The following is a 15,165-nucleotide window of genomic DNA, read 5'->3' on the forward strand; positions in this document are numbered from 1 at the left end:
CTATGTATGAATGTGTGATGCTGCAGCACAATTTCACCATGCAGATGGCAAGGCTAGTCAACAGTGGGCATGTTGATACCAGAGCATAAAGCCTTTGGGAATTTCATTCTGTGTACTCAGTTGTATAGTAACTATGCCTCAAAGGCAGGCACGTGAATAATATATGCAAATATCAGCATTTGAGACAGGACATGAAGTGGGGCTCCATGAAGCTGGTTGGAGTAATTGGTGAATCATTTAACATTTGAATTGGAGCAATTGGCAGGAATGTGTGAACCATAGCCAAACAGAGCATCAAGAAGGTGACAGCCGACCTAGAGATAGATGACAGAACATGAGGACCAAGCAATCTTCAGAGAGGCACTCAGAACCCTGAATTATTCATCACCACCACTCCGATATGTAACTGGTTTTTCAGCGATCACACTTTAATAGGCGGCTCACAGAAAGGGGTCTAACCTCACTGCACCCCTTTTGCAAATTACCACTGACTGTACACCAACAAGCCCATTTTGCACAGGTGTCTGGCACATTTGGCATAGAATCTCACCGACTGGAGAATTGTCTTCAGTGATGAGTCCCGCTGGGAACTGAGCCCTGCTGACCAGCAAATATGTATCTGGAGACACTATGGACAGTGGTGAGATACCAACCTGTCTGTCACTGCCTTATGGCCCGACAATCAGGAGTGATTGTCTGAGGCTCCATTTCATTTCATAGCAGGACCCCTTTGGTTATCATCTGCAAAACCCCTACATCACAGCAGTATTTCAATGACCTCATTTTGTTGACATTCATGGCAAGCTATCCTGGCCTTACATTTCAGCAACATGATGCCCCACCCACACATGAGAGTTTCTACTGTTTGTCTTCATGCTTGCCAAACCCTACCTTCATCAGCAAGGTTGCCAGATCTCTCAAAAATTCAACTGAGAATGTTTGGGGCATTATGAACAGTGGCCTCCAGCCACCTCATGATTTTGATAAACCAGCATGTCAATTGGACAGAATTTGGCACAATATCCCTCAGAAGGGCATCCAACAACTCTTGTCAAACAATGTCAAGCTGAATAATTGCTTGCTTTTGGGCCAGAGGTGGACCAACACATTACTGACTTGCTCAATTTGTGAAGCTTTTTCCTCTTGAAAAAATCATCCAGTTTTTCTGAAGCTGTACTCATTTGTTTGCCCGTGCATTACATCACATCGACCAAATTCTGTCCCATTCAGGTAAGTTCTTCATGGTGTATTGCTTTTATCTCAGAGTGTATATTAAAAAAACTTCAACACACAGTAAACTTCAAACAATACACTGTCTACATGACAAGTGTACCTCAAATACATTTGCAACAATCAGAGTCACAGTTCACAGCAGATCCTCTAATTTCGTTTGTTCTGCGACATTTTTATGCAGTGTCACCGCAGTCTTCTTCCATGGAGGCTGGCCCAACTCCGAGGCAAGGGTCCACAGCTTTGATGGACCATTGTGGCCAAACACAAGTTGCCACCACATCATCCTGTCTAGTAGGAATTCTGTTTCCATTGCCTTTCAGTTAACATGCACAAACGTGGAAACCTCACACTCAACAGACGTGTTCCACTTTCCGATCTAAGTTAAATAAATTTTCTTCATTTGTTGGTCCTAAATACATTGTGCAACATATAACTTTAACAAAGTGATTGTTATACTACACTGTCAAAATTTGAGTACTGCTGTTAGTAGATTTAATGTGAGCACAAGTGTGTGGCTGACCCTTAGCAAGGATGAGTTCAACATCAAGGAAAGTGGCATGAGATATGCACCATGTGAAATTTTATTATGACAAGGCATTTAGAGATTCCAAAAATTTCAACAGGACAGTCTCACTTTGAGTCCACATGGAAAAGGTATCATCACTGTATCTAAACCAAATCAGGAGCTGAAAGCTTATAGATCCCATGAAAGCCTCATGCCAGCAATCCATGAAGAGGTTCACACAGGAAGGAGCCATCCTGGTATCCATGCCACCCGATCTGTTTGTTTGTCTGACCCTCAAAGGTCTACTAGTTATAACAAACTTAGCTTTCTGCTCTTACTATTTCTTGATGTCTTTTCTGGAATCTCTGTGTTGCTTGTTATCATATCTTCCACATTTTTAAGTTCTCAGGTTTTCAAATCACGTCCAGTGCACACGTTAACAGTCAGCCTTTCCTTCTCAGCCCGTCCAGTACATCTTCCCTGACCTGCGGTCCACAATTCTTCCCATTTCCTAAACCTCATCAGTCCTCTTCCTTCATGTCTCTCTCCCTTTCCCTTCAACCCTTCTGCCAGAAGGAGCTTGGGCATTTCCAGATGTTGTGTATGATTTCCCCTGCCGCTAATTTGTGAGTAGATTTTTTTATCAATCCACATTATATTTTTGAACACACTCTCTTTGTTGATTTATTGAAATGTTAGACACAAAGCTAGCTGAAGCTGGTAACAACTGGGAATCAGTCAATGATATACAACTATCAATTCAGTAGCTCCCATCAGCCACTTAACAGAGAGTCTCGTTAAAGTGCATGCACAGTAATGAAATGTGTTATATTTGCAACTTGACTGTCGGTAAAAACTGTATCACAAGTTGGAGCATGAAGACAGGAAATGCTATGGGGGAAGGGAGGGGGGGAGAGGGGGTGCTGGGTGAAATGCAACTTTCAGATCAAATGCTGAAAATTTTTTTAGTGAAATCAACATGTCTTTTCCTTACATCTACTAACAAATCTCAGGACTGATCTCAAAATTGTGCGATGGCAGATAGTACACTGCAGAAGAGTTTTCTTTCTTATCAATTAGCCTACTTACAGCTGTAACATCGGCAGGCGAGATGCTGTCTATGGTGGCAGCCAGCTGCTGGCCAGTGTGCACATCCCCCCTGAGTAGAGCCTGATAGCCAATGCTCTCCAGCAAGTTATCTCCGCTCTCCTCACTCATCAGGACGGCAGCTTTCAACTGCTTCTTCGCACGGTTCACGTCATCTGCAGAAACGTTTCCTCCTCGGAGTGTCTGCACAGCTGCTTTTACAACCTGGTCAGAAGAAAGATTTTGCAGAAAAATTGGAAAATCTTGATCTTAGATCAATTACTGTAACATAGTAAAACCATTAATAAAGCCAGCCGAAGTGGCCGAGCGGTTCTAGGCGCTACAGTCTGGAACCGCGCGACTGCTACGGTCGAAGGTTAGAATCCTGCCTCGGGCATGGATGTGTGTGATGTCCTTAGGTTAGTTAGGTTTAAGTAGTTCTAAGTCTATGGGACTGATGACCTCAGAAGTTAAGTCCCATAGTGCTCAGAGCCATTTGAACCATTAATAAAGTCACGCCAAACTCTAAAAATATAACTAGTAACATTAACAGAGAAGAAATATAGCAAAACTTGTTCACTCAACAACTTAATGTGTAAAGGAGCTGCATAATTTATCTATAACTCATTCTGACATTTCAGTGATATTTCATTTATCTTACTTTGTTTAAATTCTACTGGACCTCTTTGACAGGGGCACAATAGTTTATGACATTCTAGAAGTTTTTAAGATGAAAAGAACCATAAAAATAAAATTTTGAAATGCAAAATTTTAGAACCTAAGTAACTACAAAATAATTATGATAATGATTAATTAAAATAAGTTTTTCCATGAGATGCATTTACTCAACTGGTAAGGTATCAACAGTGCTAAATGAACTGTGCCTTTTAACCTTTTGATGACGGAAGCAATACACACCAATTATCAATAAAGCAAAACAGCATAATACATTATACAACAGTGGCTGTGAAAGACAGGCAACTAAATCAAACATGATGATGATGATGACGATAAAAATTGTATCCCTCAATTACATAATGGAGATTGGGCAAAAATAAACTCTTCCTAAAATTGAAACTGGAACAAAATCTTCATTAAGAACAAAATTCCTGGGGTTTGTGGGTAATTTAGCTCTCAACTTAGCAGAATTTTGTGCCCTCATCACCACCCTCCAAAAAATTACCTTAAAAATTGAACTACAAGGATTCTTCAAGTAAACTGAGATCATGCCCATGGAACCACGAGTACAAGTCTTCATAAACAATCAAAAAATTACCATTGTTCCACAGTTTAAACATCTTTGAGAAATCATCAAGTACAACTTAATTGAGAAAGGAACATGTATAAATAGAGCCAACAAAATGATAAATGCTCAATTTCTAACTTGGTCAAGTATAATAAGAAATACTTGTCAACAGACACTAAGGTCCAACATTACAGAAGTGTGACTCTCCCAGAAGCCACTTATGCTTGCAAAGTCCAGTCCCAATTCACGAATTAAAGAACTGATCAATTCCTCAAAACTGAACAACCATCAGAGCTCGCATAAATAAAAAAATACCATGTTGGAAGGCACCTGGAAAAGCCCTCCTCCCCAGAGAAACTATTGAGATATTGTGCCAACTACCCTCACAACGAAGAAGAACATAACTCTTATTTCCCCCAAAACTGAATCAATCTAAACCAAATTTGGTACACACAACACTTACTGCCTGGAAAGAAGTACTGTGGGGTAAGTTAACATCTAGCTCTCATAGGAGTGTGAGTGGTAAAGGGCTGGTAGCGCCTGACATCTACGCTGCCCTGCACAACTGGCATGCTGTGTGGGTAGTATTGGAATGTGTTTCAGGGCTTATATGTGCAGATGGGCACAGCTGAGCAGAAAGAGAGGGAAGCAGGAGGGAGGAGATGGACAGTAAGAGTGGGGGGGGGGGGGGGGGGAAGAGAGAGAATGAGATGGATAGTGTGAGGTGAGGAAAGATGGATGGAGGGAGGGCAGAGGCAGGGGGGGGGAGAGGGAGAGAAAGAAAGAAAGAGGGAGAGAAAGAAAGAAAGAGAGAGAGAGAGGAGGGGGGGGGGCAGGAGGTGATGGACAGAGAGAGAGAGTGGGAGGAGGATATGGAAAACAGAAGGTATGGAGGAGACATGGTCGGATGCCTATGGAACTTCTTACATGTACACATTGGCAAGTATGTAAATGTTAGAGAGTTTCAATTTTCTGTGACAGGTAAAAGGGTCACAGAGGCATCTAACGTTGTTCCAGCCCCAATAGAGTATGGAAGGGGTGTGCTCAGTGTCAGATTTTGAATGATCACTGAAGGGCATGGAGCTGTCATGTACTCTTGAGAGGCAGCATTATCAGCATCTGACAGCATTACCAGCCTCCGTCAGAGTTTAAAATGGGTCTCATGGTGCATTGCCACTTGGCCAGGTTGTCAAATTCTGCAGTACCTGGATCTATGAGGCTGTGGTCCAATGTTCAAATGCATGGGAATATGGAGGCAGGTACACTCATCAAGGTCTGACTGACCACATCCGAGCTCTGCGACTGCCATATGAGACAAGTAATGGACTACCCACATTATTCTGCATCAACCCGCACCACTAGTCAGAGACTAGCAGCAACCAGACTAAGGAATTACCGACACATAGTTATGCTGCTTTTAACCTCATAAAAGAAACAACAGCATTTCGAGTAGTGCTGTGATTGGGAAGCATGGACTGCTGATGAATGGTGTTACATTGTGTTTTGCATGTGTGCATTACGATGGATGAACGTCATCGGTAAGTATGAGGTGAGCAGAAGAAAGGTCCCATTCCTACATTATTTTGGACAGGCACAGTGGTGTTACAACAGGGAGCATGGTGTGGGGAACAATTGGCTACAATTTCGGATCGCAACTGATACTGATTCAGAGAACTCTCATGGCACAACAGTGCATCACATACATCCTCATGGGTTACCTCTCATGTGACTGTATTGGGGTGGCATTCTTCAACAGGACAATGTTCCCCCACATGACATGTGCCTCTATGAACTGTCTATGTGATGTTGAAGTACTCCCACAGCCAATAAGACCCAAGATCTGTCTGCGATAGAATGTGTGAGACCAGCTCACATGGCAACTCTGTCCCAGGGACGTATTGAAGATATCAAAGACCAATTACAACAATTGTGGGCAACATTGCTTCAGGAGAGGGTACAACAACTTTATGGCAAGCTTAGTTCACCCACTGTCTATGGGTAGCACCTTTAACTAGTAATAAAATCCTGGCCCGCCCAGTTGGCCGTGCGGTCTAACGCACGGCTTTCCGGGTGGGAAGGAGCGCCTGGTCCCCGGCACAAATCTGCCCGGTGGTGAACCGGCCAGTCTGTGGATGGTTTTTAGGCGGTTTTCCATCTGCCTCAGTGAATGCGAGCTAGTTCCCCTTATTCTGCCTCAGTTACACTATGTCGGCAATTGCTGCGCAAAAAAGTTCTCCATGTACGCATACACCACGCAAACATAGGGGGTTACACTCGTCTGGTGTGAGACGTTCCCTGGGGGGCCGAACCGCACAATAACCCTGGGTTCGGTGTGGGGCGGCGGAGGGGTGAAGTGGACTGCGGTAATCGTCGTGGGGTTGTGGACCACTGCAGCTGTGCCGGGGACGGAGCCTCTCCATCGTTTCAAGGTCCCCGGTTAAAATACAATACAATACAATACAATACAATCCTGTGTCCCGTGTTAGTACCTACCCACTGCTTAAATTTTCAATTAAAAAATCATCCGCACTGGGGGCCAAGGACTTGTGAATAAGAAGTCACCCCGCTCTGCCAATGGGCTTGTCACAGAGGGTGGAGGAGTTGATGGAGGTCCAGGGCACTCTCTCGCCCTTGGCATGAGAAACGGCCCCTAAAAGGCGTAATCATCTACAATGATCAACAGCATGATCATGCAGAATGCAATGGAAACCACTGCATTAAAGAAACAGTTCACCCACAGGACATGTCGTCTGCAATTGAAAAAGTATCATGATGATATCTCCATTGGCAAAAGGTTCCAGATTAGTCCCACATTCAGATTTCTGGGAGGGAACTGCCAAAGGGGCAATGACGATGAGTAAAACACTGAAAAGCCCACAACGGGATAACATTCTACAAGTTGGAACTTGGACTGCCAGATGTTTGAAAGAAATAGGAAACGTAGGAAATCTGAAAATGGAAATGCAAGACTCAATCTAGATCAGAAAATTGTATACCATATTTACTCGAATCTAAGCCGCACTTTTTTTCCGGTTTTTCTAATCCAAAAAACTGCCTGCGGCTTAGAATCATGTGCAAAGTAAGTGGAAGTTCTGAAAAATGTTGGTAGGTGCCGCCACAACTAACTTCTGCCGTCCAATATATGTAGCGCTACACAGGCATGCTTTGCAGGCACAAAGATAAATACTGGTGCCAAAATCTCTGCGTCAGTACATAAAGTTAAAAAAAGGTGGAAGACGAGCTTTTTTTCTCCACCCCGAGTTTCAACCACTGCATTTTCAATACATTGTCCAACGAGGTAAATACAAATTCTGTACTGTTCACCTTCGAATGTAGCAGCATTTCAATTTACTATTAAAATTCGACTGGCAGGACTGTTTGGGATGTTTGTCAATATGGCCAACTCTACGTTCTGAATTTTTTCCTACCTGTCAGCAGAAATGGTTGGTAACAGGAACTTTTATGAATTGTAAATCACATGCAGTATTCTCTTCACCATAAGAATAATACGAATATAAACATTTTGCCATGTATTCTTTCATGTTTGCTGCTATCTCATTTAAATCTTGTCTGCCTAATAAACTACGAAACTAGTGAGAGACAACAGCAAACGCGGAAGAATATACATATCATGTCGTGTTTATATTCGTATTATTCTTATACCTAACAGTGATGCAGTCAGAAATGAAGCACGGCAATTGACTAGATTTTTAAATCTAAGATGACTCTAATTTCTGTGCAGAATGTAACGTACTAAAGAGGCATCTGCAAAGATTTTCAAACGGGGAAAAATTTTAGCTAAACTCTCATTCAGAACATCATCTATCATACGCAGTCTATTGTTTGGTTCTTGTTGATCATTATCAAAGAAAGCAGCAGTGTAAGTAACAACAAATACCAGTCTCTTGCATTGTTTCGCTAATGAAACAATTCCTCTCTCTCTCTCTCTCTCTCTCTCTCTCTCTCTCTCTCTCTCTCTCTTTTTTTTTTTTAAGCGGTGGTACAAAAGCAAGCCATGCCGCAAGCAGCGACAGGCCGTAAACACTCATTATCAGAATGCGACAAACAATGCATGACACAGTACAGCAATGCAGTTTCAGCTTATAGTGACGTAAACACCTATAACAAAGAGAATGGCACTTATCAGATCAAAGAAAAATAAGCAATCGAGTCAAACCTGACGAAGCATGTGAAAAAGGAAGGGTACCCATATAAATACGGACGAAGTGCCCGACACATAGCAATGGCTACCTAGTAAAGCTTAACTGCTAATCTTACAACTCGAACCAAACTACAGTTGCTGTATCGTCATTCATTCGACCTAAATTGTGTCTCACATTACAATGGACCAACTTTGTTTCTATTTGGAGGTGCGGCCTAAAACTTTTCTCTCCCCTTGAATTTCGAGTCTCAAATTTCAGGTGCGGCTTAGATTTGGGAATTTTTTTTCTCCCCCCTTGATTTCGAGTCTCATTTTTCAGGTGTGGCTTAGATTCGAGTGCAGCTTAGATTAGAGTAAATACGGTAACCAGAACAGGAAAGTATGGCAGAGTGTGTACTACTGTGAACAGTTCACTGATATGGTTGTCATCAGATTCAACTGTCAACCAGTACCAACAACGGAAGTTCACGTATAAATGCCAACATTGAAAGCAGAAGATGAAGAGGTGGAGATAGATAGAACATTTGAGGATACGGAACAGGTAATTCAGCATGTAAAGAGAGATGAAAATCTAGTCATTGTGGGCATTGGGATGCGGTGGTAGGGAAAGTATTAGAAAAAAAGAGTACAGGTTAATATGGGATTGACTGTAGGAATGGGAGAGGAGAAAGTCTAACAGAGTTCTGAACTAAATTTCAGATGGTAATAGTGAATACTCTGCTCAAGAATCAGAAGAGGATGAAGAATACTTGGAAAAGACCAGGCAACATGGGGGCAATCCAACTGTATTACATCATGTCAGACAGAGATTCTGGAATCAGGTATTAGATTGTAAGGGTAGACAAGATTCCATCAGAATTTCAAAAATCGTTGGGGAAGTGGCAACCACATGACTATTCAAGTTTGTGTGTAGAATCTGGGACTGCCAACGTACTATCAGACTTCTGGAAAAACTTATAATATTATACAGAAGAATGTAAAAGGAAATTGAGGATCTGTTAGATCATGATCAGTTTAGATTTAGAAGAGGAAAAGGCAGCAGAGAGGCAGTTCTGATGTGATTTCATGCTTAATATTGGAAACAATACAGAAAAAAAATACCACGGTATGTTCATTGGATATGTCAACCTGGAAAAGATGTTTAATAATGTAAAATGGTGCATGGTGTCTGAAATTTTGAGAAACATACCGGTAAGCTATAGGGAAAGACATGCAATATACAACATGTATGAAAAACAAGAAGGAACAGTAAGATTTAAAGGCCAAGAATGAAGTGCCCACTTATTTCCAAGATTGTTTATACTAAGCTGCAGAAATTTCGCTGGGAAGCCCTTACATATCCTCTTTACACTTCCAATCTCTTCCCAAGCTATATCAATATTTTTGATGCCCTGAAGAAAGACATTTGTGGCCGTCAATTTGCTTCGCACTAAGAGGTCCATGACTGGATACAGTCTTGGTTCTGTAGTCGACCGCTAATGTTTTTTCATGAAGGCATTGACTGTCTTTCCTCTCAGTGGGATAAATGCATTAACAATTACAGCAATTACTTTTGAAATAATGAACAGTTTACTAACTATTGTCTCATTTTCATTTGACTCCCTTTTTAACATCACATGCCCTCTCAACGTGTGGAGTTTCATTTTTTCTTTCCTCCTTCCCTTTTGGGTACTTCTTTGTCAGGCAGTGTAGTTGGCATATTAGTAGCTTTTCAAGCAGTTATCACTGTGAAAAGGGTGTATAAAGGAGTGATCCAATAAACAAATCTATTTTATAAATCACAATAATGGTCAAGCAAGTGAGAATTCCGCGCATATCTAAACAATTATTAAATACTTAAACTGCTGAAAAAAATCTTGTCACATTTCTATAATGATTGCAATGATAAAATCTCCTGGAGTAGACATTACTTTTCAGACTCTAAGCATACAGGATTGTCAAAAAGCTTGGAGTTAAGATAAAAAAAAAAAAAACTGAAATGTTGCACCGTTTCCAAGTTAACCGGCATTGAGCTTAGCCTTCAGGTCATTACATGTGCAAATTCAAGCAGTCTACCAGATATAATTAATGCCAGCTGCTCTCATAGCAAAGATGATAGCGCACGACATTGCTCAGCTTTTGGCTCAGGTTTAATCCTTACTACCATCCCATATCTAATTTTTATATCAGATTCTTGATTGGTTTTAGGAAACCAAACCACGATAATGTTTAGTGATGGTGCCTCTAGCACATCACTTCAGTTTGCGAGCACAACTTGAGTAACTTCAACGCCAATTAAACCACTGGCTTATACAGCTGGCTCGCAGCCAGTCACAAGTTACAAGTCCATTATTACATTGTCAGCTGTGAGAATGGCCGAGCAGCTACAGCTTCTTTTTAGTGTTTCTTCTTCTCTGTTAATAGATGGCGTGACGGGATACCATTGGATATCTGAGAAATCAATCTATTTAGTGTGTGTAAAACACTATTTCCATCGATATTTTGTGACTTATAAGCAGTTGATTGGTTTGTGGGATTAAAGGGACCAGACTGCAATAGTCATCGGTCCCTTGTTCCAAAACTTAAAAACTACCACACACAGTAAAAAACGGATAATAGAGACAACAGACAACACAGGACAAGAAAAACTCAGACAAAGAACAGACATAACAAATTAAAATCACACGGAGTGTGGCAGTGGTTGGCCGACCATAGAATAAAAAGGGAAAAGCCAACCACAGAGAACACATTAAAAACTCAGATTAAAACTGTAGGCCAAAGGCCAGAATCAACACAAAACAATAAAATAAAACAAAACACTCATATTAAATGATAAAAACCCCCTGCCCGAATAAAACGTAAAACTAAGCCAGCCATAGCAGGGTCATCAGTTAAAAGGGCAGGGAGCATATCAGGCAGCGCAAATGTCCGCCTGACCACAGCTAAAAGGGGGCAGGCCAACAAAATGTGGGCCACGGTCAAAGCCGCCCGCAGCGACACAGAGGAGGGTCCTCCCGACGCAGTAAGTAACTGTGTGTCAGCCGGGAGTGGCCAATGCGGAGTCGACAAAGGACGACTGAGTCCCTGCAGTTGGCTCGCATGGATGACTGCCACACAGTCGTTGTCTCCTTAATGGCACGGAGTTTATTGGGCGTGATCCAATCGCGCCACTCAGCGTCCCAAAGTGCAAAAACTTTTCGGCGGAGGACCGCTTGCAAATCAGTTTCTGGGAGGCTAACATCCAGAGATGGTTGCCTGGTGGCCTCTTTCGCCAGGCGGTCAACATGTTCATTGCCCAGGATACCGACATGACCGGGGGTCCACACAAAGACCACAGAGCGGCCGCAACGGGCAAGAGTATGCAGGGACTCCTGGATAGCCACCACCAGATGAGAATGAGGGAAATACTGGTCGAGAGCTTGTAAACCACTCAGGGAATCGCTACAGACCACGAAGGACTCACCTGAGCAGGCGCGGATATACTCTAGGGCTCGAAAGATGGCGACCAGCTCAGCAGTGTAAACACTGCAGCCAGCCGGCAAGGAACGTTGTTCGGAATGGTCCCCTAGAGTTAGCGCATAACCGACACGACCAGCAACCACCGAACCGTCAGTGTAAACAACGTCAGAGCCCTGATACGTGGCCAGGATGGAATAAAAGCGGCGGCGGAAGGCCTCTGGAGGGACTGAGTCCTTCGGGCCCTGTGCCAAGTCGAGCCGAAGGCAAGGGCGAGGAACACACCATGGGGGTGTACGCAAAGTGGCCCGAAAAGGAGGTGGAACAGTGAAAACCCTAAGCCCGGAGAGAAGCTCTTTCACGTGGACCGCGATCGTACAACCTGACCGGGGCCGATGTTCTGGCAGATGGACGACCGATCCCGGGAACAGGAGACGATAGTTTGGATGCCCAGGCAAGCTAAAAACATGGGTAGCATAAGCGGCCAGTAAATTTTGGCGCCTGAACCGCAATGGAGGGACACCTGCCTCCGCAAGTATGCTGTCCACTGGGCTGGTCCGGAAAGCACTAGTGGCAAGGCGTATTCCGCTGTGTAGGATTGGGTCCAGTACCCGCAGCGCAGATGGGGATGCTGAGCCATAAGCCAGGCTCCCATAATCCAGACGAGACTGGATTAACGCCTGGTAGAGCCGTAACAGGGTAGATCGGTCGGCGCCCCATCGGGTGTGGCTCAAGCATCTCAGGGCATTTAGATGCCACCAACACGCCTGTTTAAGCTGCTGAATATGAGGCAGCCAAGTCAGCCGGGCATCAAAAACTACACCCAAAAGCCTGTGGGTCTCCACCACAGCAAGGAGTTCGTCGGCAAGATAAAGCCGCGGCTCAGGATGGACTGTTCGGTGCCGGCAGAAATGCATAACGCGGGTCTTGGCAGCCGAAAACTGAAAACCATGTGCTACAGCCCAAGACTGCGCCTTGCGGATAGCGCCCTGTAGCTGACATTCAACAGCTGCAATGCCAGTAGAGCGGTAGTAAAGGCAGAAGTCGTCAGCATACAGGGAAGCAGAGACAGAATTTCCCACCGCCGCAGCGAGCCCGTTTATTGCGATTAAAAACAGGCAGACACTGAGGATAGATCCCTGTGGTATCCCGTTCTCCTGGACTCGGGAGGAACTATGGGAGGCCGCGACATGCACGCGGAAGGCACGATATGACAGAAAATTTCAGATAAAGATCGGCAGAGGGCCCCGAAGACCACATCCATGAAGTGTAGAAAGTATGTGATGACGCCATGTCGTATCGTACGCCTTCCGCATGTCGAAAAAGACAGCGACCAGGTGCTGACGGCGGGCAAAGGCAGTACGGATGGCCGACTCCACACTCATCAGATTGTCGGTGGCGGAGCGGCCTATACGGAACCCACCCTGAGACGGAGCCAGAAGGCCCCGAGACTCCAGTACCCAATTCAAGCGCCGGCTCACCATCCGTTCGAGAAGCTTGCAAAAAACGTTGGTGAGGCTAATGGGGCAGTAGCTGTCCACCTCCAAAGGGCTCTTGCCCGGTTTCAAAATGGGGATGACAATGCTTTCCCGCCATTGCGACAGAAACTCACCCTCAACCCAGAGACGGTTGTAAGGGTCGAGGAGGCATCGCTTGCAGTCCACTGAAAGGTGTTTCAGCATCTGACAGTGGATGCGATCTGGCCCAGGAGCGGTATCAGGGCAAGCGGCAAGGGCACTGTGAAATTCCCACTCACTGAATGGAGCGTTGTAGGATTCAGAATGGTGGGTGCGAAAAGAAAGGCTCCGACGTTCCATCCGCTCTTTAATGGAGCGGAAGGCCAGGGGGTAATTGGAAGAAGCGGAACTCAGAGCAAAATGCTCTGCCAAACGGTTGGCAATTTCGTCGGAGTCTGTACAAACTTCTCCATTCGGTGAGAGCGCAGGGACGCTAACAGGGGTCCGATAGCCATAGAGGCGTCGGATCTTGGCCCAGACCTGCGATGGAGAGACATGGAGGCCAATGGTGGACACATACCGCTCCCAGCACTCCTGCTTGCTTTGGCGGATAAGGCAGCGGGCCCACACACGCAGACGTTTGAAGGTAATGAGGTGTTCAATGCAGGGATGTCGCTTGTGACGCTGGAGCGCCCGCCAGCGATCTTTAATCGCTTCAGCGATCTCAGGCGACCACCAAGGCACAGTCCGCTGCCGAGGGAACCCAGAAGAACTGGGAATGGAAGATTCGGCGGCAGTAACGATGCCCGTAGTGACCAATTGAACCACCGCATCAATGCCATCATTAGAGAGAGGCTCAATAGTGGCAATGGAGGAAAACAAGTCCCAGTCAGCCTTATTCATTGCCCACCTGCAAGGGCACCCAGAAGACTGACGCTGTGGCAGTGACAGAAAGATCGGAAAATGGTCACTACCACACAGGTCGTCATGCACTCTCCATTGGACAGATGGTAAGAGGCTAGGGCTGCAGATCGAAAGGTCAATGGCGGAGTACGTGCCATGCACCACACTGAAGTGTGTGAAGGAACCATCATTTAACAGCGAAAGATCGAGCTGTGCCAATAAATGCTCAATGGTGGCACCTCGACCTGTCACCACTGACCCACCCCACAGAGGGTTATGGGCGTTGAAGTCGCCCAGTAATAAGAAAGGTGGCAGCAATTGGGCTATCAGCGCAGCCAGGGCATGCTGCGCGACATCACCATCCAGTGGAAGGTAAAGACTGCAGACTGTAACAGCCTGTGGCGTCCGCACCCAAACAGCAACAGCCTCTAAAGCTGTATGTAGAGGGATAGACTCGCTGTGAAGAGAGTTAAGGACATATATGCAGACGCCACCAGACACCCTTTCATAAGCTGCCCAGTTCTTATAATAACCCCGATAGCCACGGAGGGCAGGGGTTCGCATTGCTGGAAACCAAGTTTCCTGAAGAGCAATGCAGAAGAAAGGGTGAAGGGTGAAGGCTGGTAAATTGTCGGAGCTCAGCTAGATGGTGGAAGAAACCGCTGCAGTTCCACTGGAGGATGGAATTGTCCATGGCTGAGAAAGGCGTGACGAGACTGGGAAGGCAGATTACGCCTCTGGGTCACCTGCTGCCTCCGATGGAGCACCCGTGCAAGTGCTATCCATTGCGTCTGAGGGACCGGCGAGATCGAGGTCCTCAGCGGACGCAAGAATGTCCACCACATCCTCAGACGCAGAGCTTGTAGGTAGCGGTGGAGTAGGTGCCACCGCAGGTGTCTTGGTCTTACGGGTCTTCAATGTCATTTTCTCTCGCTGTTCCTTTGGTTGTCGTCGTTGAGAGGGCTTATTGGAGTCAGTCTCCAGGACTGAAGAAGATCGCGAAGCTCGACGACCAGCGACCTGTGGCTTCTTCAGCCACTGGTTGTTGTCTGCTGTGCCGCTGGTAGGAACCTGGGAAGGGAGTGACCCAAGGGATCCCTTCCGAGTGAGAGAAGCCGAAGAAGACTTACGCTTCTCC

The 15,165-nt window shown here is 45.2% G+C and overlaps 1 protein-coding gene across 1 annotated transcript in view; it reads right to left on the bottom strand.

The window, feature by feature from the left end:
• Positions 1–15,165, bottom strand: part of LOC126473739 (cytochrome b-c1 complex subunit 2, mitochondrial) — a 55,980-nt gene that overhangs the window by 4,821 nt on the left and 35,994 nt on the right. The window contains exon 7 of the mRNA XM_050100987.1: positions 2,828–3,049. Coding sequence (XP_049956944.1) covers positions 2,828–3,049 — 222 coding nt within the window. The remainder of the gene's footprint in view (positions 1–2,827; positions 3,050–15,165) is intronic.

This window comes from Schistocerca serialis, chromosome 4, assembly GCF_023864345.2.
Source record: "Schistocerca serialis cubense isolate TAMUIC-IGC-003099 chromosome 4, iqSchSeri2.2, whole genome shotgun sequence".
NCBI lineage: Eukaryota > Metazoa > Arthropoda > Insecta > Orthoptera > Acrididae > Schistocerca > Schistocerca serialis.